At 42.3% G+C, this 25,472-nt stretch overlaps 1 protein-coding gene across 5 annotated transcripts; it reads right to left on the bottom strand.

Moving 5' to 3' along the window:
* Positions 1-157: 157 nt before the first annotated feature.
* reps1 (RALBP1 associated Eps domain containing 1) lies at positions 158-24,835 on the bottom strand. 5 transcript variants are annotated; one of them, XM_030772649.1, is made up of 20 exons: positions 24,172-24,835; positions 22,243-22,366; positions 19,600-19,793; positions 18,993-19,149; positions 18,729-18,856; positions 8,574-8,742; positions 8,418-8,481; positions 7,529-7,683; positions 7,238-7,359; positions 6,087-6,167; positions 5,599-5,686; positions 5,097-5,195; positions 4,887-4,959; positions 2,965-3,095; positions 2,737-2,804; positions 2,309-2,482; positions 2,067-2,153; positions 1,842-1,975; positions 1,614-1,719; positions 158-1,515 (listed from the first exon to the last, which is right to left on the bottom strand). In XM_030772649.1, exons 1-20 carry the CDS (start codon positions 24,322-24,324, stop codon positions 1,447-1,449), a joined length of 2,376 nt encoding a protein of 791 aa, XP_030628509.1. In that variant the 5' UTR covers positions 24,325-24,835; the 3' UTR covers positions 158-1,446. The 5 variants fall into 5 exon arrangements, with proteins under 5 accessions (XP_030628509.1, XP_030628511.1, XP_030628512.1 ...); XM_030772651.1 differs by having other exon boundaries at positions 8,574-8,739; XM_030772652.1 differs by having other exon boundaries at positions 2,737-2,801; positions 8,574-8,736.
* Between the last annotated feature and the right edge of the window lie 637 nt (positions 24,836-25,472).

The following is a 25,472-nucleotide window of genomic DNA, read 5'->3' as shown; positions in this document are numbered from 1 at the left end:
CCAATTAGGTTAAGTTAATTTATTTGCTTAAACAGTTATTAGATTGTCCTCTCTGAAGAGAACCCCTTGGACATGACAAAAAGAAGGAAAAAAAGAAGAGAGGGAGAGGCGGTTAAAATATTGTGCTGTCTTTATTTTGTGTAAAAATCACACAGCGGCTAATTCATTCTGCAGAGATACATCCATGCACTGAAGCATCCATGACCCCACAGCCAAAATAGAAGCAATTAAATAGGACATTTGCTGTTAGTCAGCAATTAATGCAAATTTACATATGAGATCAAAAGATGTGTATTATACAATATACAACATCCCCCTTATACAGTACACCAACCTAAAGAGCCAGGAAGCAGAGATCATGTTGATTCAGTAAGGGGAGAAACAAACAAAAAAAACCCCAATGAAAACCTGAATACCAAGAGTAAGGCTTGAAAGACAGGTTAGGAAAACACAGATACATTAATGAAAAACAAAAAAAAGTAAGACATAATTTCAGTCTGGGTAACAACACAAATGCCATACGGTTTCAGACGACACACATACAAAATCAAATGGTTTGTGGTTATTTTTTGTCCTAAGAGCAGTTTTATGCGAGTTACCAACAGGGCCACATGCAGTGTGAGTAAAAGAGGGAAAGCTAAAGAAGAGAAAAAGTGCAGTTTTTGCGTTGGTTGTCAGGTCTGTGGCCGGTTCTCTCAGAGAGGAACCTGGGTTCTGAAGCAAGTCTGTATCAGATTATGGACCATGTGAGGTACAGGCAGCATGTTTGTGTGAGCAACAGTGGAGAGGAAGGAGACAAGAGTCACGGGCTGATGTCTGTACAAGGTTTTCTGTTATACCACAGAGAATGCTAAAGAAACACAAACAAAATGAAAAAAACCCCCCAAAAAACAGCTACAGCTTTGTTGCATGATGCCGTACGTTTGTAACCGTTGCTTGGAAACCTATTAAGAAAAAAAAAATCTCCCAATTCTCTCCTCTGTGTGTGAACCTCACCCAGTTCATTGGCTGGTCTGACTGCCCAGCCATGTTAAAAGAGCTACTGTAGGTTCAGCCACGCCACCACAGTCAGGTCTGAACTGACTTCACAGGAAACATGGGATTTGCAACCTCCCATTGCTCTTGCTCTCAGGAGCTCCTGCTCATCCAGTTTTAAACAAAGTGCCAAAAAGTGTACTATGCCTGTCCTCTGTCCCTCTGACACACACCACACTCAAGTCCCAGGAGGAATGTGTGAGGGAGCGCTTTTTTGGTGGAAGCAGTGTTTTTCAAACACACACACAAACACACACACACACTCAGTCAGAGGGAGGGCAGGCAGATTAGAGACGGGTGAACACTCACATCCTGCTGGAGGATGCAGCTCACCCTCCAAATGACTTCTCACGGGTGTTCTCACTCACACTCTCTCTCTCTCACACACACACACACACTGTCACACACGGGTTACAAATGCGAAAACGGCCTGAGCTGCTCCAGCTGCACTTCCAATGATATTCTCTCTTCTAGCAAATCCTGCAGAGGAAAAAAAAACATATGTCAATCCCCAAAACAAAGCCTATAAAATCAAATAAAGACTTTTCTACAGAAGTTCATTTACTTGAGTGCACTACCTTTAGTTGCTGCTGTAGCTCACTGTTGAGTCTGGCAAGGACTGTGTTCGTCTCCTTGTTTCTCCTTATGGAAGCTTGGATGGCCTTTTTATCCTTGCCCACGGACCTGCCAGAAAAACGAAGACAGAGACAGCAACTGAAATAGCAGCTTTTGTAATGCTGCAGTACAAACAGTGGAAATAGCAGATTCCGTAATGCCAGAGTGGATCTGAGCCACACATTCCTCACCTTGGAATGGAGGGCTGTGTTGCCAAAACAGATTTCTGTGGAATGTCGTCCACCTCTGCTTTGAGCTCGTCCTCTGACTTCAGCCTCCGACGGACAGGCTTAGGGGGCGGTGCCAGAGGGGTGGAACCTTTGGCCTGATGCAAACAGAAGGCATATTGGGAACATTACAACGCTATCATTTGAATAACGAAGTTTGAAAGTGTGTGTGCAGACAGACTGACATACAGAGTTTACATTAGCAGCTCTCTCATCTGCTTGCGCCTCATTCTTCACCGTCCTCATGGCTGCAGCGTTGTCAACACACTTCTCCGTCTGTACACACAGAAAAAGTCACAAGCTTATGCATGGCCAGGATGGGGAACCAGAGGCCTAAACCAATCGAACAGTGCTAAAACTGCTATATGTAGCACCGTTGGTCTGTATGTGATAGCTGTCCATTCCTACGGCAGTGCAGAACTGTGTCCCACCTGCCCTCCATCAGACAGCTTCTCCCCATCGTCTGCAGGATGCTCCACAGCAAAGGCCTGGAACTGACTGAAGTCAGCAAAGTTGGGCTGTTCTGGGATCTGCTGTGGTGACGTACTGGAGTGAGACGCTAAACCCTCCCCATCTGCCGGACGATGGCTGTGTGGACCTGACATCTGCAATCAAACGCACACGCACACATCATTATAAGGATTCATAATCAGTAGAGACCTGGGCAGTAAGTAAAGGTACTCTGTCATTTAGATATGTTAAGAATTCAAAGGAAACATCTGATACTGACAGAAAAGAGCTTTTCACAAGACCCCAGTGTCACTGAAATCACAGGCTGTCTCATCCAGAATGCCCTCCACTCATCACACTCCTCAGACTCAAACATATCCACACTGCTGTGGTGGTTAATCTGACATACCTGGGTGGGTAGCGGTCTGGGGGGCACGGCTGGGGGGTAGGTCACCACTCCTGCCTGCTGCTGTCCTGCTGCACGGAGAACCGTTCACAAGAGATTGTCAAATCAGTACCAGAACACACACACACAGGCCAAGTCAAATGACTTTGTCATCATTATAATAAAAAGAGCCAGAGAGAAAGAGTGTGTGTAAGCCTGAGTAATGCCTCGTGAGAAACTGCATGTCTGTACCTGCTGGAACAGGTGCAAAATTTCTGCTCATGTCCAATGAGGAAGAACGAGAGTGTGAGGGGTGGGGTCTGGGCGGTGGAGGGGGCGGGGCCACAGCCTTCAGTCCCTCAGGAGATGTGCCAGAATGAGACCTGCATCAGGCAACACACTGCATGAGCTATACAATACAACACACACACACACACGCACACACAGAGCATAGCCGACCGCAAAAAAAAAAACACACACACACGCATGCACACAGAGCATAGCCGACCGCTACAAAAACACACACACACACACACGCATGCACACAGAGCATAGCCAACCGCTAAAAAACACACACACGCGCATGCACACAGAGCATAGCCGACCGCTACAAAAACACACACACACACACACGCATGCACACAGAGCATAGCCAACCGCTAAAAAAACACACACACACGCATGCACACAGAGCATAGCCGACCGCTACAAAAACACACACACACACGCGCATGCACACAGAGCATAGCCGACCGCTACAAAAACACACACACACGCATGCACACAGAGCATAACCAACTGCTACAAAAACACACACACGCACACATAGCATAACCAACCACTACAAAAACACACAAACAGCATATAGATACCAAGCAAAACCATAAATGCAAAAATACACAGACATAGAGCAAAACGAACATAAACAAACAACCCTGATTATGTGAGATCTCTCCCTGCTCTCACACATATGACTCAACTTAATCAGTTCATTATCAAGCCACTGATTAGCTGAATCAAGCATGTAGCTTAAGGCCGTCCAGGAACAAGACAGAGAAGCACACTGACTTAACGAACATTCAGACTGACTTAACGAACAATCAGAGGCCCTGTTTACACCTTGCATTAAGATCCGATTTTGGTGATCCAGCTCAAAAGTACAGGTGAAAACGCATCCAATGCACATTGAGGTCGCATCGAGATCTGATCACTCAGACCACATTCAGAGGTGGTCTGGACCGCATATGACCACATTCCTGTAGCAGTGTAAACACAAATGCGAACTCGACCATATTGAATGACCGCTTACTCAACTGTACACGGACGTACTGTGAGCTGTCCACTTGATAGGATCACCAAAATCGGATCTTAATACAAGGTGTAAACAGGGCCTGACTGACTGGCTTAACAGACAATCTGACTGACTTAACTTGTATCAGTAACCAGACAGACACACACAACTGCTAAGTGTTTGTTTCTAGAGGATGAGAGTGCAGGCCACTGGGCTCACTGAGAGAACTCAGTGTAAAGAGTGATGACCTGGGCAGTCTGTACTTATGCAGTCTGTCTGAGAAATCCTCAGGCCTTAAAGAGAAAACACACACTTTTCACACATGGCCTTATTATAAGCCCTGTCACCATGTTTGGCTATATCTCAGACTGCTTTTTTTTTTTATCAAATCTCTTTTGTTTTTTACTCTTTGTAAACTGCACCCTCTCCGTAATAAGTGAAAGTCCAACCCAGACCACACTGATTCACTGTTTTGTTCACACTGGTGGCCATATTGCCAGCAAATTTTCAAATAAACCACTTTTTAAAAGGCTACTGAAATTATTTTTAGGAAAATTGCAGCTGAAATTTAATAACTATGAGGCACTAATGAAAATGGGAACATATGTCAACAAAGGCTGGACTTGCCTCTAAAATGCAGCCTCGTTAACAATAAACATATACGCGCGGGGAGAATATGTCCTCTTTTTACGGTCTTCCTGTTTTAAGAACTTCTGAGAAAGGAAGTGAGCGAGGGGAAAACTCACCACCCTGCCCTGCCCACACTGAGTCATTTATTTACCAATAAAATCTGTAGTCTGGCATGCCAGGTGGAGGATGTAGCTAACGCCACACAGACCCGAGTCCTAACATCGAGACAAGCTCGACTGTGGAGGTAACTCACCTCTGTCGTGTCACCACACTCGTAATAGGCTCCTGGTCTGATGTGAAGGAATCTGAACTGCTATACCCATCACCTACATGAATAAACCAGAGATTAATTAAAAACATACACATGTTGGGCCAAGTCTTGGCCAAACTCACTCACTAACATTGAGTTGAGTGGAATATTGTGATGTGGCAGAGGCAGCATGGCACTACACTGAACACTCACCTACAGTGTTTGTGGGAAATTTGATAGATGTTGCTAGTTTACCCTCCTCCGATAGGTCAGGTGGTTTGGCCATTAGAGGACTAGTTGGGTGTGTATGGTCTGCACAGAGGGGCAGGGGAGGGAAAGAATCAGTTTTTACATTCCTGTTGTCAATTTGTTGTGCTGAGTTTCTTAAGGCAGTCATTTTATTTCACTGGACACAAGGATTTCAATCCCATCTCTGTGCTGATTCTTACACATATCCCAAGTCCCTGAGGCTCTGTCTGAGAATACAGGGCGTCCAACTTCAGCGTTTACATCTCACAGAGTGAGTGCCAGAATGAGTGCTCATGAAACACACACACACACACACACACGCACATATTTTCTTTTAATTTGTCCAGATAAACAGTCGAAGAGGAGGAGTGTGGTCTGTGGCTTTCTGTGTCATGTTCCACAGATGTGTGGGAACACAGTGGTGTGCTGTGGTTTGTCACTGCAAACATATAAAACTCAGCATTACCACTTGCAGTTCTCTTCAGCTCCATCTCCTGCATGTGGATTTTACTGGGTGTCATTCGGATGGGTACAGGGTGCACAATGGCCGTGTCCTGAAAGGAAATACAGTGTATCACTGGATCAGTGTTTCCTCAACACATCACACCCAACCATGTTCTGCTTTATCTGCCCATATGGCGAGAAGTGGTAGGAATACTCTGACAGGGAGTGTGAGCTGTCTGACTGACTGTGCCATTTCTGCTGCTGTGATATAAAACAGTTCACCCCTTTCCAATTCAGATTCTGATATGCAACGGAAAGAGTATGACAGACATATCCAAAAGCTAGGCCAGCATAAAAAAAAAAAAAATAAAAAAAAACATCAAATCATGGTATCATTATAGTTACAGGACTTTGGTATTGAGGGCATGCATTTCTAAAGAGATTCTTAGAAAGATTCAGAAAACAAACAAGAAGAGAAAAGCGGTTATAATTGAGGAGTGATTGACTTACAGGATCAGCTGGAGCAATGTTAGAATCAAATTGGGTCAGAGTTTGGGAGCTTGATGAGCGCTCACTAAATGTCTCCCACTGCTGGAGAGACAAAAGGCAAGAGTTAGCACCCATGCCGCATCCAACACTAAACACAAAACTCTACATCACAGGGTGGAAGCAACCTGTTGTCTGCCCTCCAGTGTTCATTTTGGAAGGTGACTTTGATTTAGTCTTAGACTTAGTCATTTGATCATTATTAGCTTTAGTCTAGTTTTAGTCAACAAAAATTATACAAGTTTTAGTCAAATTTTAGTCAAATGCATTTTTGTCACATTTTTTTAATTAAATAATTCCAGTGATTTCATCAAGCACGCAGATATTCTTAGGCTTGCTACATTCCTCAGGTTTGCCTCTTGAGGTTTGTGGTATTTTTCCTACCAATTTTGCACCCACATTGTTTGCAGTGTGTTTTATTTTCAGTTGTATTACAGCTAAAATGTGTCCACATATCCGTTCTTTTTCTTCTTCCAAGCGTAGCCATGATTTGAGTTGCAAAGTTATCGTTAGTTAGCGTTTGATTTCCAGGGGAGGGGGGATATAAATTATAAATTGCTTGTCCATTCATCTGTCTCTGACATTATTGTCTTGTTATTATTCGTCAACAAAAATTGTTACATATTTCATCACAGTTTTTATTTCCAAAGGTGTATTTTTATTTAGTTATTGAATCGTTTTCGTCATCAAAAAAAGTTTAGTTGATGAACATTTTTTGTCAGCTTTCATTGATGAAATTAACACTGCTGCCCTCAACCACTCAGTGAAAAGGGGAAAGGTTCCTGACCCCGCCCCCCCAACGCCCCCCACCCTTTATGCAAAAGTATAGACATACTGGAGTTATGATACTGCTAATGGAACAATAATACTGCTCATTAAAGAGGGAGAAGTAAATATGAAAAAGTAATACAGAGGTAACATTTGTTACAGAGTGGGTATGTGTGTGAGTGTGTCTAACAGACTGTAAACCCAGAGTGGCTTTAGTGCAGGTGAGGGTCAGACAGAACAAGACAGTGAGAGTGTGACTAACAGACTGTAAACCCAGAGTGGCTTTAGTACAGGTTAGGGACAGACAGGTGAGGGACAGACAGAAAAAGACAGTGAGAGTGACCAACCTCGTTGCTCTGGTTCAGTTCGGGCCAGGTCTGGTTAAGAGAGGGCATAGACGGGGATTTGTTGGGCGTCACCTCCACTGGGGACGTAGAGTAGCCCACCTCAGGGGCAGGCTCTGGACCGCCTGAAACCCCAGCACACACACACACACACATATGTTTTAACGAAGCACATGCCCCTATATCTCCTCAAAACAAATACAGACCACTGAATCCTTGTCCTTATAACATGAGAAACTGTGAGAAAAGAATTCTGATTCGAATTGAAGACAGTGTAAAGGACTATTTTTAAACCTGATGAGTCGTCCAGGTCGATGAGCTTTGGCATTAGACTTTCTGGAAGCTTCTCGGGAAGATCATAACCATTCTTTCGTGCGACGACCAAATGAAATGCAGCGCAGAACTCATCCAGAGTCAGAGCGCCATCCTTATCAAAATCTGACAGTTCCCTGTGAGGGAAAATATGGACATCACATTACCTGCCTCTGCAAGTGGGAAAAGTTTTGTGCATTACCTAGCACTGTACAATACTGTATGTCCCCGAAAGACAAACTGCCCTAACAGACGCTGTCACATTAGTAGCTCAGATCACCACATGTCTATATAGATAGACAGATAGGTACACAGCCAGATAGACAGACAGACCTACTGGCCACTTTATTAGAAACACCTGTCTTGTAGGTTCACCTTGCTACTGCACAGTTAGAGACTGTGGCCCATGTGTTGCCATGCACAGAGTGTGTTAGCCATCCTCTAGCCCTTCATCAATAGTCAGATTATGACTGCAGAGCCATTGCTGGCTGGATATTTTTGGGTGTTGTACCACTCCAAACACAGCATCTGAGATTGCAGACTGTGGCCAACAAACTGTGCACAACAATAGATAGCAACAGTCTGTAAGTGTACGCCTATAGAGTGTAGCTATAAGGTAGACATACCTCAAGACATGGCCAGTGAATGCAGCTCTAAGATAGGGGTTTCTGATAGAGTAGATGGTGAGTGTATATTTCATAATGTATTACAGATTATTTACATAGGATTTGTCACACAATAGCTATAATCTGAATGTAAAACAGCTAGTTTGTATTACTTACAGAGTAAAAGGCTAGTCTTACATCAGTTATTGAGCATTTTCAGTGAAAGAAATCATAACAGAGTTAAAGTATCTAAAAAAACTGCTTACCAAATGTGAGACAATTCTAAAATAGGCAGCTTGGACTTTGTAAAAAACTCCTTGGCAGCAGATCCTGAAACAGAAGAAGAGGTTGGCTCATGGCTGGACAGAGAGAGAGAAAGAGGAAATATACAGGTGTAAAGGTTCTCCGGCCAGCTCACTCACCAGCGATGAGACCGGTCAGGTCCGGTTGAATGGTTTTGAACTGGTTAATATAATACTGTCTCTGCTCGTCTGTGATTTTCCAAGGGTCATCATAGGCGCTAGACTGTCTTTGGATTTCATTTGTGGTTGCCGCAGATGCCAAAGTTCGTACTGTTGTGCTCTCCTGCTGCTGGCGGGCAGAGCAAACACAGACAAAACAGACATTAACTCAGGAAGAATAACGGAGAGCAGCGTGTCCTGTCCATTACAAACACATGACTGTCAACTCTAACCTCACTAAATTCATTTCTATCCCTTTGGCACTGCTCAGTAAAACCCAGAGAACAGAATGGACATGGGCTGAATGGTAAAGAGAGGAAGTAGGCACACGTGTAACCACTTTAATAAAGATGGGTATACAATCTAAGATGCCATGGGGTGTCAAATTCAATGTAAACAACATGACAATTTAGAATATTAACTGACCATTGGGAGTTCACGATAAAGGAATGAGTTGTTTTGAGAATAACTGATGATTTTTCCAGGATCAAAGCTACATTACCTGTCAAACACTTAGCATACAGACACCTGTGATTACAATGCGATGTAGACAGCAATCAAGCATTACAGCTGAGTTGACTTGGTAAAAATGCATTTCATAGTTTTCTAAACACTAGTCTAGAACGTGTTTGCGAACAACCACAAAACTGAGGACCAAAATGAAGAAAACAGTTATGGCTGAAACTTACAAAATACAAAAATTATAATAATAAAAAAATTATTTATCAGATTCTTATTACATTAAATTACATCAATTTAGCAGACACTTTTATCCAAAGCGACTTACAAGTGGGGGAATAATTCAAGCTCTAGTATAGTGAGAGACCTATGGGTAAGCACTGAGTGCTACATCTATTCAATAGGGAAAGGGCAAGCAATAAATTTGAGCTTTCTTTCAAGACAAGGAGCAGGAGTTTAGGTAGAGAAGAACACAGTAGGTGCGAGTAAGGCTTGTTAGGGTGTTAGGAGAGGAGGTGGTCTTGGAAAAGGCGAGTCTTCAAGAGGTTCTTGAAGATAGAGGGGGACGCCCCTACTCTGATGGCAGGTGGTAGCTCGTTCCACCATTGGGGAACCACAAACGAAACAGTCTGGAATGAGGTTGCGTGTGTGTCAGGATGGCAACGCCAGACGATGTTCCTTGGAGGAACGCAGTAGGCGAGAAGGAGCATAAGCCCAAAATATTTAGGAGCCAAATCAAATTTTCAGGAGCCAAAATATAATGATGCCATATTCTACATTGTTAAAGGGCTGCCTCACACTGCCTTTTCTTTCCCCTCTGCACTGTCCGCTTTTGTTTGCTCTGCCTTCCATCTGAACTATGTATTCTTTACATATACGATATGTGTAATGTTCAATATACTGCAGTCATATTACCATCAATACTTAAATGTCTACACTGATTGAATCGGGCTGGGATGACTCAAATGTCACTTGAGAACTTTCACTGGTCGAGTTGGTCTCATCATCGTCGGCATCTGATGTAGACGAGACTGGGTTTGGTCGGGCAGGGAGTGACAAAGTCTGATAATAATCACTGAAAAGAAAATCATTTTAAAACTAACACTGAGTTCCTAATCCACACTCAAACCAATAAACTAAACTCTAAACTAATAAATGCCTATGTGAACACTGTGATCCTCACCACTACCTGCTCTAATTGGAGGACGCAACCATGGCACACAGGCTGACTGAGGAGCAAGCACAGCATGTCGGTGAACTAGAGCTAACGTAGGCTACCTACACTGCCAGAGCAAACACTCACTAATGGAGCATCTTGTGAAGATATACTTTAGAATAGGTTTCAGAAATAACGAAATACTTAATCTTTTGGCACATCAGCACCACATTATCGTAAAAATCAGGACTTTGAAAAGACTGTGCAAGAAACTGTGTCTATTCCGAAGAAACAACCAGAGTTGGAGGAAATTGCAACGAGAATAAAGTCATAATTTTCCAAGAAAAACCCATAATTACAAGAATAAAGTCGTAATTTTACAAGAAAAAGTCACAATATTCTGAGAATAAAGTCATAATTTTAGGCTACATGTTATTTTAGAAGGGAAGTATTAGAGGAGCAGCCTGTCGCCTGCATTAAAACCAGGAACGTGGAGCATCTTGTGAAGTTATACTTTAGTAGGGGCCTATAGGTTTCATGAATAACGAAATACATAATCTTCTGTTACATCCGCACCACACTGCAGCAGGCTCCTCTTCTAATCCTCTTCTGCTCTTTGAAATTACGACTTTATTCTCGTAATATTACGACCTTATTCTCGAAATCTCCCTTAATGTGGCTTAATGCTCCGTCGTAATGAGGAACATCAGTTTTTTGATGGTTTTTTTTTCTACCCAAAAACAAATAATTTTTAAATTTTCTACGAAATAAATATTCGTAAAAACCCACTATTTGTGCTTTGCCAAATACCATATTTGGATTTGGCTCCACCCTTACTGCACGGTTAGCTACATCCAACTTCTAAATTCAAACTCCATCAATCTAAACTACATCGAACTAAATTAAACACCGTTCATAAAGTTAACACTTCAAATTTGTAACCTGATAATCGAGACGTTAAACTATCTTCAACAACTGTTTGTTCATCTGTACATGCCTACACTTCAACCACGGCTGGACAGGACTGCAGAGAAGTTCAGGCCATGTATTGGAAACCGTACAAGAGGTCATAGGGCAGGTAGACCAAGGCACAAGATGAGAGTTCAGCACACAAACAAAACATATGGCCATTTCTCTTTTTTTTCCTTAGCTTGTGGGTAATGGCGGCCACTGGCGACTGGCAGAAAAAATGGTTGCAAAATTAAAGAGTTAGTTGCACTGGCGACCATTTTAATCGCCATCTGGAGCCCTGCTAGAAGGGTATTACAGTAGTTGAGCTGAGAGACAATCATGGCCTGTACCAAGAGTTGGGTGGCATACTGAGTCAGGTAAGGCCTGATTTTCCTTATGTTGTAAAGTGCGAACCAGCAAGACCAGGAGACGGATGCAACATGGTTGGAGAACGATAGCTGGTCATCAATAATGACACCCAGGTTTCTTGCGACCTTGGTTGGGGTCAGAGATGAAAAGGCGATGTTGATATTGTGGTGGACACATTGATTGGCTGTGATGACCAAGAAGTCAGTCTTAGAGAGGTTTAGTTGAAGGTGGCGTTCCTTCATCCATGTGGATATGTCTGAGAGACAAGCCAAGATCCGCACTGAGACCGTGGGGTCATCTGGTGGGAATGACAGGTATAGTTGGGTATCATCACTTTGTACTACATTTGATCTAAGCCAGTTTGGTGACTATACTTCCGGGGGAGACATAGAGTATTTTTACAGCTAAGACTCAACCATATTTCGTCTCGTGCGGTGCAATCTTCCATTTTGCATTTCAGAAAGCCTTTTGTGATCCCTCCGTCTCCTCCCCTCTTTGGTCTGGTCCACCATAGCTCAGCCCTCCTCCTAAACTTCCAGCGAGCTGAAACACTGCAACCAAAACTTTTGTCTGGTTATTTCCATCACTCTTACTATTTTCAACATCGGATTAGCTACAATCTGGAAGAACCCTGGAAAATTTGTTCACCTTCATAGACGACTACTTTTACAATGGCAGCGTATAATGTGTATAATGGCAGCTGAGCCCAGCAAAAAGCAACAAGACTGGTCTACAGAGACTGGAGAAGAAATAACCACAGTCGAAGTCAGTGTGCTCCAGTCTATTAACAACAAACCCTCAATATTGGAATTACTACACACAGACCTCAAAGACCTGAAATCCAGTCTCAAATTCAACACAAATCAAAACGCTTCAAAAAGAAAACAATAAACTAAAGGGAACAGTCAAAACTTTGCATACTCAAGTCACTGACCTTGCTAACGAAAACAAAGCAATGAAAGAAACAATCTTGGACCTCCAATGCCACAGCATGCACAAAAATTTGATCCTCTCATGAATACCCGAACAAACACTAGACAATCCGGAAATCAAACAATTTATGCAGTCAGCCATAAAATTACCACCAGACACCGTAAACAACATAACATTTCGCCGAGTTCACCGCCTCTGTGCAAAAGACTCCAACAACAAAAAAACGAGAACCAGTCACAAAATTCAAACATTACAAACAAAAAGAACTCGTTAAAAGCAAAAGAAAAAGAATGAGAGGAACCAATTACAGCCTCAACGACCAGTTTCCAAGAGAAATACAAGATCGAAGAAAAAAACTTCTCCTGATCCTGAATCAATTTTGGGAGAAGGGAAGATGAGCTGTGTTGGCTGCACCACCTGGCTTTAGTCACCCCAACATGCAATAGTCTGCCAAGATGAAAACAGAACTTAAAATTTACACCCTGCTGTCCACTGCTAATTATTACACCTACTGCTGACTCTACAGTCACTACCATTCTGTTCATATCTCTCTCTCTCTCTCTCTGATTCTGCCAGACTCTCCTCCTGTGCATAATATCTGTCTGTCTTTTGTCTGTCTGTGTTTATCTGTTGAAGCTAGCCTAGGAAATGTGTGAGGAGAAATTGTATGGTATTATAGCGACAACTATGGTGAAGCCGCTTCACAGGGATGTCAGATTTTCTACTGTTACTTTTTTTATATCATCTCAGAATGTAAATCAAACACTGCAAACTAATGTTGATACACCTCACACTCACCACTCGTTTTTACACTCACACCCACTACATTTTTCTAACACATACAAACTTGCCCCACAACATATAGCTTTAAAATTGACCCTGAACCATATCAAAGACCTCACTCAAATTTGTATCCTGGAACATCCGTGGGGTTAGTTAACAGGCAAAGAGGACTAAAATTATAAATCACTTGATCAAATTACAAGCAGATATACAAGCGATATGCTATCATAAACGTCACCATTGACAACTTCTTCACTATTGCAAACATATATGGACCAAATACTGACTACCCAGCTTTCTTCCATACATTTTTCGATTCACTATCCAACTTATCAGATTCCATAGTCATAACTGGAGGGGACTTTAATACAATTACTAATCCCAATCTAGACCTATCATCTACCACCACTAATTCCAGAAACTGGCACACCACGGAAGCATTACAACCATACATGAGCGATTTTGGTGATATTTGGCGACTGAAAAACTCTTCAATCAGAGAATATTTACACCTTTCACCTCTCCATCAATCATTTTCTCATATTGACTTCCTCCTCACCAGCAACTCAATTACATCCAATATTTCAGACCCCAAAATTCATCCCATCATAATCTGCGATCATGCCCCTGTATCATTTGATCTAAACTCCAAACAAGTCAAACAACTCATCTCCAGATGGAGATTTAACACGTCTTTGCTTGAAGATCCTGACTTCAATACATTTTTCAGAAAAGAGTGGGCATCCTTCATGAAAACAAACTACACTCCAGAAATTTCATCTACTCTACTTTGGGAAACAGCAAAAGTAGTATTGAGAGTAAGAATTATATAGGGATGTCCCAATCCGATCTCAAAGATCAGTATCGGGGCCGATCAAGGCATTTTTTAACTGATGGGTATCGGCTTTACTGAGCCTGACCCTAAGCCCGATCCTTTGTTTTACGTCAGCTGTCACACAGGTGTGGTAAACGGAGAGCACGATTTGTGGCAGGATGCGGCTAAAATGTCTGCAGTGTGGATATGTTTTAAATTGGGAAACAAAAGCAGCCCAACAGCCACTTGTAATGTTTGCAATGCGAGCATTTGGCGAGGCGGTAGTAACACAGAGCTGTGTTCAGTAGGCTACTACCGCTTTGATACAGTGGACACTCAGGTAACTCAGTGGAATACAGTGAGTTCAACACTCAGTGGAACACAGTGAGTTCACTCAGGTAACACAGGTAAAGGCTGCTCCAAAGCAACACACATTGGAGGATATACTTTTAAAAGGAGAAAGAAATTTCCTCGAGACAGTGACAAGGCTAAAAATATTACTGAGAGGGTAACTGAATTAATCGCTTTGGATGACCAGCCCAGGTGGTAGCGAATACAAAGGTGCATTCAAATTTGCCAAATTGAGGCGAACGGCTTTTCTTTTCACTTTTAAATTTGAATGTTTTTTAGGTCAGCATACTCTAACGACATTAACCCTCAGGGCTAATAACAATCAAGATATCATTTCAAAACTGAAACACCTAACACTTTAGCAGTATGTGATGTATGCAACTTAGGCTAAACTAACGACCACAGAGAGCAATACAGTCGCTTAACTAATGCTAAAGATTGATAACGTCAGCATACAAAAAAAGAGGCTTTCAGAAAAAGTATCAACGTAACTGACAGTTAGACAACTTAACCACTTGAATTATTGTAAGATTACATAAAATCAAACACTTGCGTGTATTTTCTGGTATAATTCCCACAGTACACCTTACCCTCTCGCAACACTACATTTCAGACACTGCTCTACCGGAGCTTTACAAGAAGGTTTACGTTGTTCTTTTGTAAAATAAAAAAAGGAACAAAAAAAATTAAGGAACATCTTGGCCGCAGTTAATCTTAATGCATTTGCTATTCAGTTGTCAAGCATACACACTGAATTGGTTTTAATGTACTTGAAATGTGCACTGTGCAAAGTTCTGTATTACCTACAAAAATACAAGTATCGGATCGGGACTTGGTATCGGCAGATACTCAATATTAAATGACTCGGATCGGGATCGAGAGCATCGGGACATCCCTAGAATTATATCATACTCATCATACAAGAAAAAAAAGGTACAAGAACTCGTAAACAAACTTGAACAAAAAAATCAAAGCACTAAATTATATATATGCTAAAAACCCCTCAGAGCAAATTCATAAGGAACTGACAGAAACTAAATCACAGCTCCACAATATCATAAACAAAGAAACCCAATTCCTGATACAAAGACTCAGACGCAACCATTTTGAATACAATAACAAATCAGGAAAATATCTAGTAAACCAACTCAAATGAAATAAGGAAAAATAATTTATACCAGTCATAAAGAACTCGGCAGGACAGACCACACCGTCACTCTAAGACATAAATAACGCGTTCAGAGAATTTTACTGCAAATTATAAGGAACAAGCAGATGCCCTGGACACTTTATTAACACCTAATGAGCTCCATAAAGCACTCAATAAGATGCCAAAAATAAAGCTCCAGGAGTTTTATAAACATTTCTGAAATACAATCTCACCACTGTTTTACAGAATGGTACTTAACATCGAACATAACTCAACAATTCCACCAAACATGAACACAGCCCTCATTTCAGTACTGCTGAAACCTGATAAAGATCCAACACTCTGTTCCAGCTACAGCCCCCTATCACACATCAGTACAGATATAAAAATGATCAGCAAAGCACTAGCCACCCGAAATGAAAATGTAATCACATCGCTAATCCATTTAGATCAAACCAGCTTCATCAAAGGAAGACACTCTGCAAATAACATGCACACATTATTCAGTCTAACCAACATATCAAAACAAAACAAATTGAAAAAATAATGGTATCATTAGATGCAGAAAAAGCATCTGATAGAGTAAATCGGAAATTTTTATTTGGAACACTACATAAATTTGGGTGCGGACAATCATTCACTCAATGGATAGGAATACTGTACACCAATGGCCACAGTTGTTACCAATGGATTAACATCACAAAATTTCACACTCCACTGGGGAACCATTCAAGGATGCCCACTCTCTCCATTGCTTTTTGCCTAGTTCATCCAACCTCTCGCTGCTGCAATACGTCAAAATAACAACATTAACGGAATCCAAACCCTCAACACTCGCCGCGAGATTAGCCTTTATGCCGATGATGTATTGCTTTACCTACAAGACCGATTCAGCTCCTTACAAGAGGCCATCAAGCTCATTAATTCATTCTCCCAACTCTCCGACTATGCTATAAATTGGACAAAATCAACAATTCTACCCATATATGGCAATGACTGGAATGCTGCAGCTCAAAACCCACCTCTCCCAATTCCAACTGGTAACAATAAGTATCTGGGCATCAACATTTCCACCAGACTGTCAGAGTTATTCCACCTGAACTTCACTCCATTAATAAAAACAATAGAAGACGATTTAAACTGCTGGATAAACTTACCTCTCTCATTAAGTGCCAGAATAGCAACCGTTAATGTTCATATTACCAAAAATCAATTACCTTTTCACCATGATACCAACCCAGCCCACCACTAAATGGTTCAATTCATTAATCTCTGTAACAAGCAAATTCTACTGGAAAAACAAAACACCCCAAAGCAAACTGACCACATTACACAAACACAAAATTCAACGAGGTTTAGAAGCCCCAAACTTCCAAAATGATTATCTGGCAAATCAACTACAGTATATCATCAATTGGACTCATCAAAAACAACAGAACAACTCATGGTTAGAAATAGAACAATCAGACTGTAAAGAAATTTCAATATCCCACCTTCCATTTCTCAACACCACTATAAAACACCACAATTGCTTTATTAATACAGTGATTTCAGCAACTCTGACAGCCTGGTGGAAAATCAACAAAGTCTTCAAATCTACAATGGAACCCTGCAAATATACTCCAATTTGGCACAACCCTGAAATCCAAAATCAATTTATCAAATAACAACTTACTCCCTTCCCCACTTATATAATAAAATAATGAACCCTAAGAAAATTATTTCAAAATTTTATAAACTAATATCCACCACAGATTCAGCATTCTCCATTCCAATCAAAGCCTGGGAAAATGACGTATCACTCACCTCTGATACTGACTTCTGGACCCAAATCTGCAGGAACACCTTCACAATGACTAAAAATACCAACCTACATCTACTACAGTACAAGGTAACCCACAGAGCGGATATCACACAGCATACGTTGTATAAGATGGGACTCTCAGACTCTGACACATGTTCACACTGCTCATTAAACACCCCAGATAATTATCTCCTCTCAACCTGGCTATGCCCACCAACTCAAAGTTTCTAGCAGCAAGTCATTGACAGAATCTCTCGTATTATGAGCTGTCGCATTCCACTATCCCCATCCCTCTGTCTACTCGGTGATCTCTCAGTAACAAAACCACCAATCCAAAATTCAAAACCTATACTCATTGCCTTAACTACTGCCAAGAAAACAATCCTCCTAAACTGGAAAACTACAAATACATTAAGCACCACACAATGGTTAAACCTCCTCAGAGATTTCATATCTACGGAAAAAATTACATTCCAGCACCAAACCTCACACTTTGAAAAAATCTGGGGCCCCTTTATCATCTCATTAGATTCGCCTGAAAACTAAACCCACCAACTCCAAAAGACACACATACGTGCACACACGCATGCGCACAAACACACACGCATGCACGCACGCACATGCACACACACGCATGCATGCACGCACGCACATGCACATTACAACCCTCACCAAAATCTTACTTCCTACCTTTCATCATACACTCTGATATCATACCTAATACATAACCACATAAACCTCCCCATTAACTCTGATTTATTACATGCAATGCTTGGTCTTATCATGTCCTGTCATATCAGTCTGTTTATCGGTCTGTCTGTCTGTCTATTAATGTGGTCTTGTGACGTCTCGTAATGTCTTGTCTTGTTTTGTGTGTTTAGCTCCTGTCCGTCCTTCCATCTGTTCTGGTCATCTCGTCATGTCTCTGTCTGTATGTCTGTCTGTGTGTTCGGGTATTAACATGGGATCAGGCTAGGTGGGTGGGAGGGTGGGCACGGAGCGGCTTTACTGAAGATATTGAATTTCCACTCAGAAAATAAATAAATAAATAATAAAATAATAATATAAAGTTGTCCTCCAAAGAGGTGGGGTGGTGGCGGGCTTAATAAACAATAGTTGAGTATCATCTGCATAGCAGTAATAAGAGAAGCCATGTGGAGAAGCATTGGGATACGGACATTTGTCCCAGCCAGGACACAGTGAAAGAATACCCAGTGAGATTCTTATAATACTGTCTAAGCAGTAATAGGTGCTATTTTGGCGGGTTTATTTTTTTACTGGGACAGTCTGATGGCAGTCTGTGTTAGTCCAGTAAGACAGGACGAGAGGGGAGTGCCGTGCTGTACCTGTGCAGATGAGGGATGCACTGTTGGAAGCGTACTGGAGGGAGGTGTGTCTGTAAAACTGACCCAACTCTCCTGAACAGGTGGGGGAGGGGAGTGGGCAGACCACATCCCATCACCTGTCACCGCCCCTAAACAGAGAAAGAAAGAGGGACTCTAATCAGACAAAGACAAGGCTGAACATTTCCACTGACTGACTCCTGTTGCATTTGTTCAGTATCTGAAGGTGGAGGAGAAGAAAAGAAAAAGAGGGTTTAGAGCAGATACCTGATTGTGCTTCTCTGAAAGGCGTCCAAACAGCGCCCGCAACAGCAGGCTGTCTGTCCACGTTCCCCCCACTGGCCTGGCGTTTGTGCTTCCTCCAGGTGTGGGGGGAGGTTGGGGGTGACTGGTGAGGGGAGACCACTGGGGATGTGGTGTCAGGCTGGGGACAGAAGGATTCAAAATTCATTATCATCAAAATACGTAACCTCTTCCTTAAGAATGAGTCAACTTCATTTACTAAAATAAATAAATTAATAATACATGACATTTTCTTTCAACTTTTGTTCTTCATTATGTTCCTTATTGCATTAAAGCTGATATGTATGTGAAAAAAGAGACTAAAATCTTGCACTGGCAGGTCCATAACCTGGAGCCAGATGTAAAAGATGTGTGAGAGATTCCCACTGGCTGAGAGCTGGTAGAACATAATGAGTGGAGACGACGTCATAATCAGAGAGACTGCATGGTATATGCATAATACAGGATCATTTCATTGGAAGGAGGATAGCATAGATTAAGAGAAAAAATGTCATAATCAAAGAGACAGAGTGATGATGTCATAATAAAAGTGATGGGACGGCGATGATGTGATTGGTTAGCAGTGACTGACCTGTGATTCACTGGTGGGCATACAGGGCTGGATCACCTCATGGGCAGACACTTTTTTCGGCTGCACTCGTCCTGGGGGTCTGGGGATGACTCCCACATAAGGGCCCTGGTTTTCTGTGTCTGAGTACACGTTGGCATGCCTGGCCTCCTGCTCGCTTTTACTCACCACAAAGCGTGGCAAAGGCAAGTCTTTGACTTAAAAAAAAAAAAAAAAAAGAAAAAACTTTCAGAATGACAGACACAACCGCAAAGACAGACAGACATGTGTCATAATTTCCATACATTCATCTAAAGTCATCCAAAGGTTACCCTGAACATAAAACTACCTTATACACCAGGCATAACCCATCATTGACATCAAAAGCCTCTTGGAAATGGAGAAAAATTGTCACCACTAAAATACAGACAATATAGAGTTCTTTTTGTAGTATCTCAGCTGGAAGGGCCTTTCTGCAATTTCCTGTTGATTCAGTGTCTGTTCTTTCTTTCTCTGTATCTTTGACCTTGCAGGGGTGACTTTGTTTCCTGCTCATTTACATCATCACACTGTCTTCCCTGCTCATCCTTTAACTCTTTCCCTCCAGAACTAGGCACTTCCACAGAGGGTCAGTTTTAAGAATGTCCCTACCTTCTCTGACCTCACATACAGGAGAAACAACTGCACTCTACTGGTAGGAGCTCTGAACAATGTACATATGGAAAGTGAGTTTTTAGAAAATGCATATTTTAAACATGGGTAAACACCAGATTTTTTTTGTGGTGAATATACTCAGATGTCACTCGATGCTTATACATATGTATGTGTGTGTGTGCGTGCACGTGTGTGGAAGACCCAGCAGTGCAGGGCTCAGAGTGGTTTTGGAGTTTTCATTCTGTTTGTCATGTTTGGGGATCAAACCCACAGCTGGCCACACCAAGACAACCCTCCTCGCTGTCACAGAAGAGCTCCACTTGGCCAGAGCTCAGCTCAGCTCTGTCCTCATACTCCTGGACCTCTCTGCAGCATTTGACACAGTTAACCATCAGATTCTCCTCTCATCCCTTGCTAGGATGGGCTTCGTGGGATCTGCACTTGCATGGTTCGAGTCCTATCTGTCCGACCGTTCTTCCCTGCTTTCTTGGAGGGAATCGGTCTCCTCCCCCCGCCCTTTCCACACTGGGCTCCCACAAGGTTCTGTACTTGGTCCACTCCTTTTCTCTCTTTACACTAGATCACTCGGACAAGTTATCTCTGCCCATGGTCTCTCTTACCACTGTTACGCCGATAACACACAGCTATTCTTCTCCTTCTCCCCCTCCGACTCTCAGGTTCAGCCTCGCATTGCAGCCTGCTTAGCCGACATCGCCTCCTGGATGTCCGCTAACCATCTCAAGCTCAACCTGGAGAAAACGGAGCTTCTCTTTTTTCCCCTCTAAGAGCCCCCCAATAGTCGACGCTTCGATCACCTTTGAGGGTTCTGTGGTGTCCCCCTCCAGGGCAGCCAAAAACCTTGGCGTGACCCTCGACAACCAGCTCAACTACTCTAGCCACTTCGCGGCAGTCACTCGATCCTGTAGATTCTCCCTCTACAACATCAGGAGGATCCGCCCCTTCCTCACGCAACAAGCGACCCAGCTCTTGGTCCAAGCACTTGTCATCTCCCGTCTTGACTACTGCAACGTCTTACTGGCTGGCTTACCAACCTGCGCCATCAGGCCGCTTCAGCTTGTTCAGAATGCCGCTGCACGCCTGGTATTCAATCTCCCGAAACACTCTCATGTCACTCCGCTTCTTAGTGCACTCCACTGGCTTCCGGTAGCAACCCGCATCCAGTTCAAGACACTGGTGCTGGCCTACCAGGCCACAAGAGGCTCCGCCCCATCCTACCTCCAATCTCTGTTAAATCCTTACATCCCTGCTACAGCTCTCTGCTCTACCACCTCTGGTCAGCTGACGGTCCCCTCGCTTCGGGAACCCGGCAGCCATTCTTCTCGGCCACGCCTCTTCTCTGCCATTGCTCCGCGATGGTGGAATGACCTCCCATACTCAGTCAGGACTGTGGAATCTCTTGCCATCTTCCGCAGGAAACTGAAAACCCACATCTTCAGAACCCACCTGTCCCCCACTGCCTAACCTCCGCTTTCTATATATAAAAAAGAAAAAATCCTACTTCCCTTGTCCCTATAATCGCAGGTCTTGTTATCATTTACTGTCACAGAATTCCAGGAGCGTAATATAGAGGGTAATTAATATACAGCCTTATTGTGATCTCTGTTTATGGGGCAATGGAATCTGATTGATGCACTTATTGTAAGTCGCTTTGGTTAAAAGCGTCTGCTAAATACCAAATTGTTGTAAACTGTTCTTCAGTTTCTCCTCTCTGAGCTACTCTTCCACCCATATTACCGCAAAATAGGCACTCATATTTGGAACGCATACATTGTGTCCATTTGAGTGAAGAGGCGTGGAGATTAAACCTTAATCCCTGTTACACAATCAGCTCAAGTGACACAATCATTTCTTTTTCTGCATGAACGACTGTGTATGTGTGTGTCTGTCAACATGACTTAAAAGTGGAGGGAACTCTTACTGGCCAACACATTGAAACAGCTGACTGGAAAAAATAGATAAACTAAAATAAAATGGACTGATATGCATGCTCACCACTGTTGAGGCTCTCCACTCGTAGGGGCAAGCCAGACTGGGCTATGGCAATGAGTTTCAATGCAATGTAGAACTGACTCCTACCAAAGTGACCAAGCCGGGTGGCACCACATAGTTCGGTAATCTGTAATTATAAGATTATTGTGGATTACCATCTGTAAAACAAAACTGTTTAGGTGTGGATAAATCGACCATTTCTTTTTGCCTATCTATTACTGACATGATCATTCAGAATGTTATGAGTGAGGAAGCCTACATTATATACCATAATCTAAAAAAGAAAATACTACTTAAGAAAATTACTCAGAAATATTGCTTTGAATTGAGGATTTTATACATCACTGTAAAGAGCACAATGTTTTCAACAACATAGATGTTCCACAGGTGAAACAAGCCTCGACAACTACACACTTCTCACAGTAATTCAAATGCAAAGTTCCACCACCTAATCTTTGTAAAATATCGAGACCAAGTTAAGACAAAGGCATTGTAACATGAACACATATTTTTCACAAATGGCAACCACAAGTTTACACTGAGAGGCCTGTAAAAAAAGGAAAGGCTTGTAATTCCAGTCTAGTGTAAACAAATGATGCATTCACACGAAGAAGCGCTGGTGCGTTCATTTAGGCTTTCAGATTAATTTTGAGCCGTGTGGGGTAAACACAGATTTGCGCTTATTCAATTACAGAGACCTGACAAGTCCGGCATAAACACTTCTGCTGCAGACGGTGAGACCGTCACTGCTGAGTCAACAGAGTAAGGAAGAGACACACCCCTCTGAACTCTATCACATGCTCCATTCGAATCAGAAATCTATTACAACACATAGATCCTGTGATCAAATGCAGAATAATAACCGCCCAATATTCAAAAGACCTCTTCTCTCCAAAGGGGTGGCGAAACTCACCTTGGGACCACAATAAAACTGGAGACTGTTCTTCATATTCTCTGCTCTCAGTCACTTGCTCTGCATCAATTTCGTCCGTAACACATTAACCATCGTGTGCTCCACAACCGCGGCCGCTACCTAGCTACAAGCTGTTTGATCCTGCAGAGCGAGTCTTTAGTCATGAACAACTAAAGGCCTACAATGAAAAAGTTGGCTAGCAGATAGCTAGTTGGATAGCTATGAAGATGCCATTGCATTCCGTTGTGCCTGTACTTGCTGACAATATCTAAATAAACTGAGTCTGCTCAAAAATATGCCTCGTTGTTCTCAATGAGTTCAGGATACAACAACCCATTACTGTTTATTTAACTGGCTGGTAATATATATTACTGATTCGCTAAACAACGGATAATTGCTAACACATCTGGCTAATGATAGCCTACCATCACTTGAAGATATATTCTCTAAAAACTTCATCGATGAACATTTGACTGACTCTATATTTGCGCTAAGCCACAATCGTGAAACAACACTTACTAACAAGATAAAAACAAAATTAAATTAATCCAGCTCACGTAAACTGGATCTTGAAAGGCAGCAAACTGGATTTGCCTGATGAGACATATCTTTCTCATTCAAGTTAAAAGTATGCCCACGACCAGAAAGCAGTCACCCTTTCAACTTTTCAGGTACCCCTTTGTGACAGTGCCGAGGGTACATCAGACTCACTAACTAGCTCGGACAGATGGTCATTGAAGGTCCAATGTACCATCATGTACCATAGCAAGATTCAAATGACCCTCAACCAGTCAATACGGTTGTTCACTGGAGAATAGGGATGTAAGTAAAAATGCAATATGTCTGTTAACTTCCTATTGCCGATGGCATGCGCAGCTAATTACAAAGTTGATTGTTAATGAGTTCAGCTCCATTCTCTCGGATGGCACAAGTGGGGTGCTTGCAACACCTAATGAATTTAACATTGCACTTAAATGTTACAATAACTGCACAGTTTTATCGCAGACTTAACACCGTACCTGCAGGACCACCTCGTTGGGCAGTTGGGCCGCCCGGAAAAGGTCAAGAACTTTGCCACTGGAAGCCACTTTCTTCGTGTTGTCCGTGTCGCAGTAGACAAACAGATCAGAGTAATATTTCTGCTCAACATCACTCAGTGTTAAACTTTCCATTGTGGCATGAAATATGAAATCCTTTTAAGTTTGCTAGCCAGCCAGTCAACCAAACTGCAGCTAGCTAAACTTGCTTGAACTGTCCAGAAGGGCGAAAGGAACGACGTTATTGGCTTGCTCAGCTAACGTTTAACCTGTCGGGCCAGTGCCGTTTCTCTGGCTTATTCCAAAGCGAAAACCCTTTATAAATGAAATGGATGGACTGACAAGAATCCTCGGTAATTTAATGACTACTCAGTCTGTCAACCGTTAGGTTTCAAATATAGGTATGGCAACTCGCTAGCTAGTCCTGGCTCTCAGCTTGCTAGCTCTGGTAGCCAGGTAAAAACTAGCCTCACAAAGTCAGCAGCAACAACCAACTCCCGAAACCGGACGTTGGTTTTCGTTTGCAAACAAACTTGGAATCTGCCAGCCTTCTTCTTGGCAGGCTCAGAATGAGACGTCTATGTTTTAACCAAGTTTCTATCCTCTTGAATGACGTTAGAAATAAAGTTTTACGCTCTTCAGGCTCCTTCCCCCTACAGACAGTGCCGCCATTCCTGTGCTCGTGACGTCATCTCACAGCCAAGCTAGAGCGATTCTGTGCGGTGTTCACATCAACTGGGAGTTCATAAATAGGACCCGGATGAAGTGAAGTGTATTACTCAAAACCGAAGATGAATCGGTGAAGAATAATTAGAATTATATCCTCTTCTAAATTTAAATTATTAATTTTAAAACAATCTGTCTAATATTCAAGATCCAGTTGAAAACTTCCGTTTTCTGTTCAATTTTAAGTTTTAGGTTAAATGTGTTAATAGTCGAAGTGAGTTATTTAGACTAGAGAGAAATAGATCATTTTATCCGTATAGCCTATCTACAAATTCTAATTACACCAAGCAGTTATTTTTGCGCAGTTAGTTGTCATTAAGGCAAGGTTTAGTGGTCAGCTGTTAAGCTATATTAGTGCTTGAACTTTTTTTCTTCAGAACGGCGGTAGCCTAGTAAAGCCAAGTAAAGATCAAAATAGGCTCAAAGTTTTCCTACCGCCTAGGTGTATTGGTTGTTTGTTTTATACTGCATCACTGTAGTGTAAACTTGATAGCAAACGACGCTTCAGTGGTTTATTGAATATTACCACAGCTGCACTGCTATTATAGTGATATATT

Source organism: Chanos chanos, chromosome 4 (assembly GCF_902362185.1).
Source record: "Chanos chanos chromosome 4, fChaCha1.1, whole genome shotgun sequence".
In the NCBI taxonomy this organism is placed as follows: Eukaryota; Metazoa; Chordata; class Actinopteri; order Gonorynchiformes; family Chanidae; genus Chanos; species Chanos chanos.
The sequence above is the reverse complement of the archived record's forward strand: the minus strand, read 5'-3'. Positions and strand labels throughout refer to the sequence as shown.

Excerpts from the sequence above, each read along its gene's own strand:
- reps1 (XM_030772649.1), bottom strand. The coding sequence starts at position 24,324 with ATGGAAAGTTTAACACTGAGTGATGTTGAGCAGAAATATTACTCTGAT. Across the intron at positions 7,360-7,528 it reads CGACCTGGACGACTCATCAG|GCGGTCCAGAGCCTGCCCCT; the intron begins GTTTAAAAATAG and ends CTGGGGTTTCAG. Across the intron at positions 3,096-4,886 it reads AGTGTGGTGACACGACAGAG|GTCTCATTCTGGCACATCTC; the intron begins GTGAGTTACCTC and ends TGCCTGATGCAG.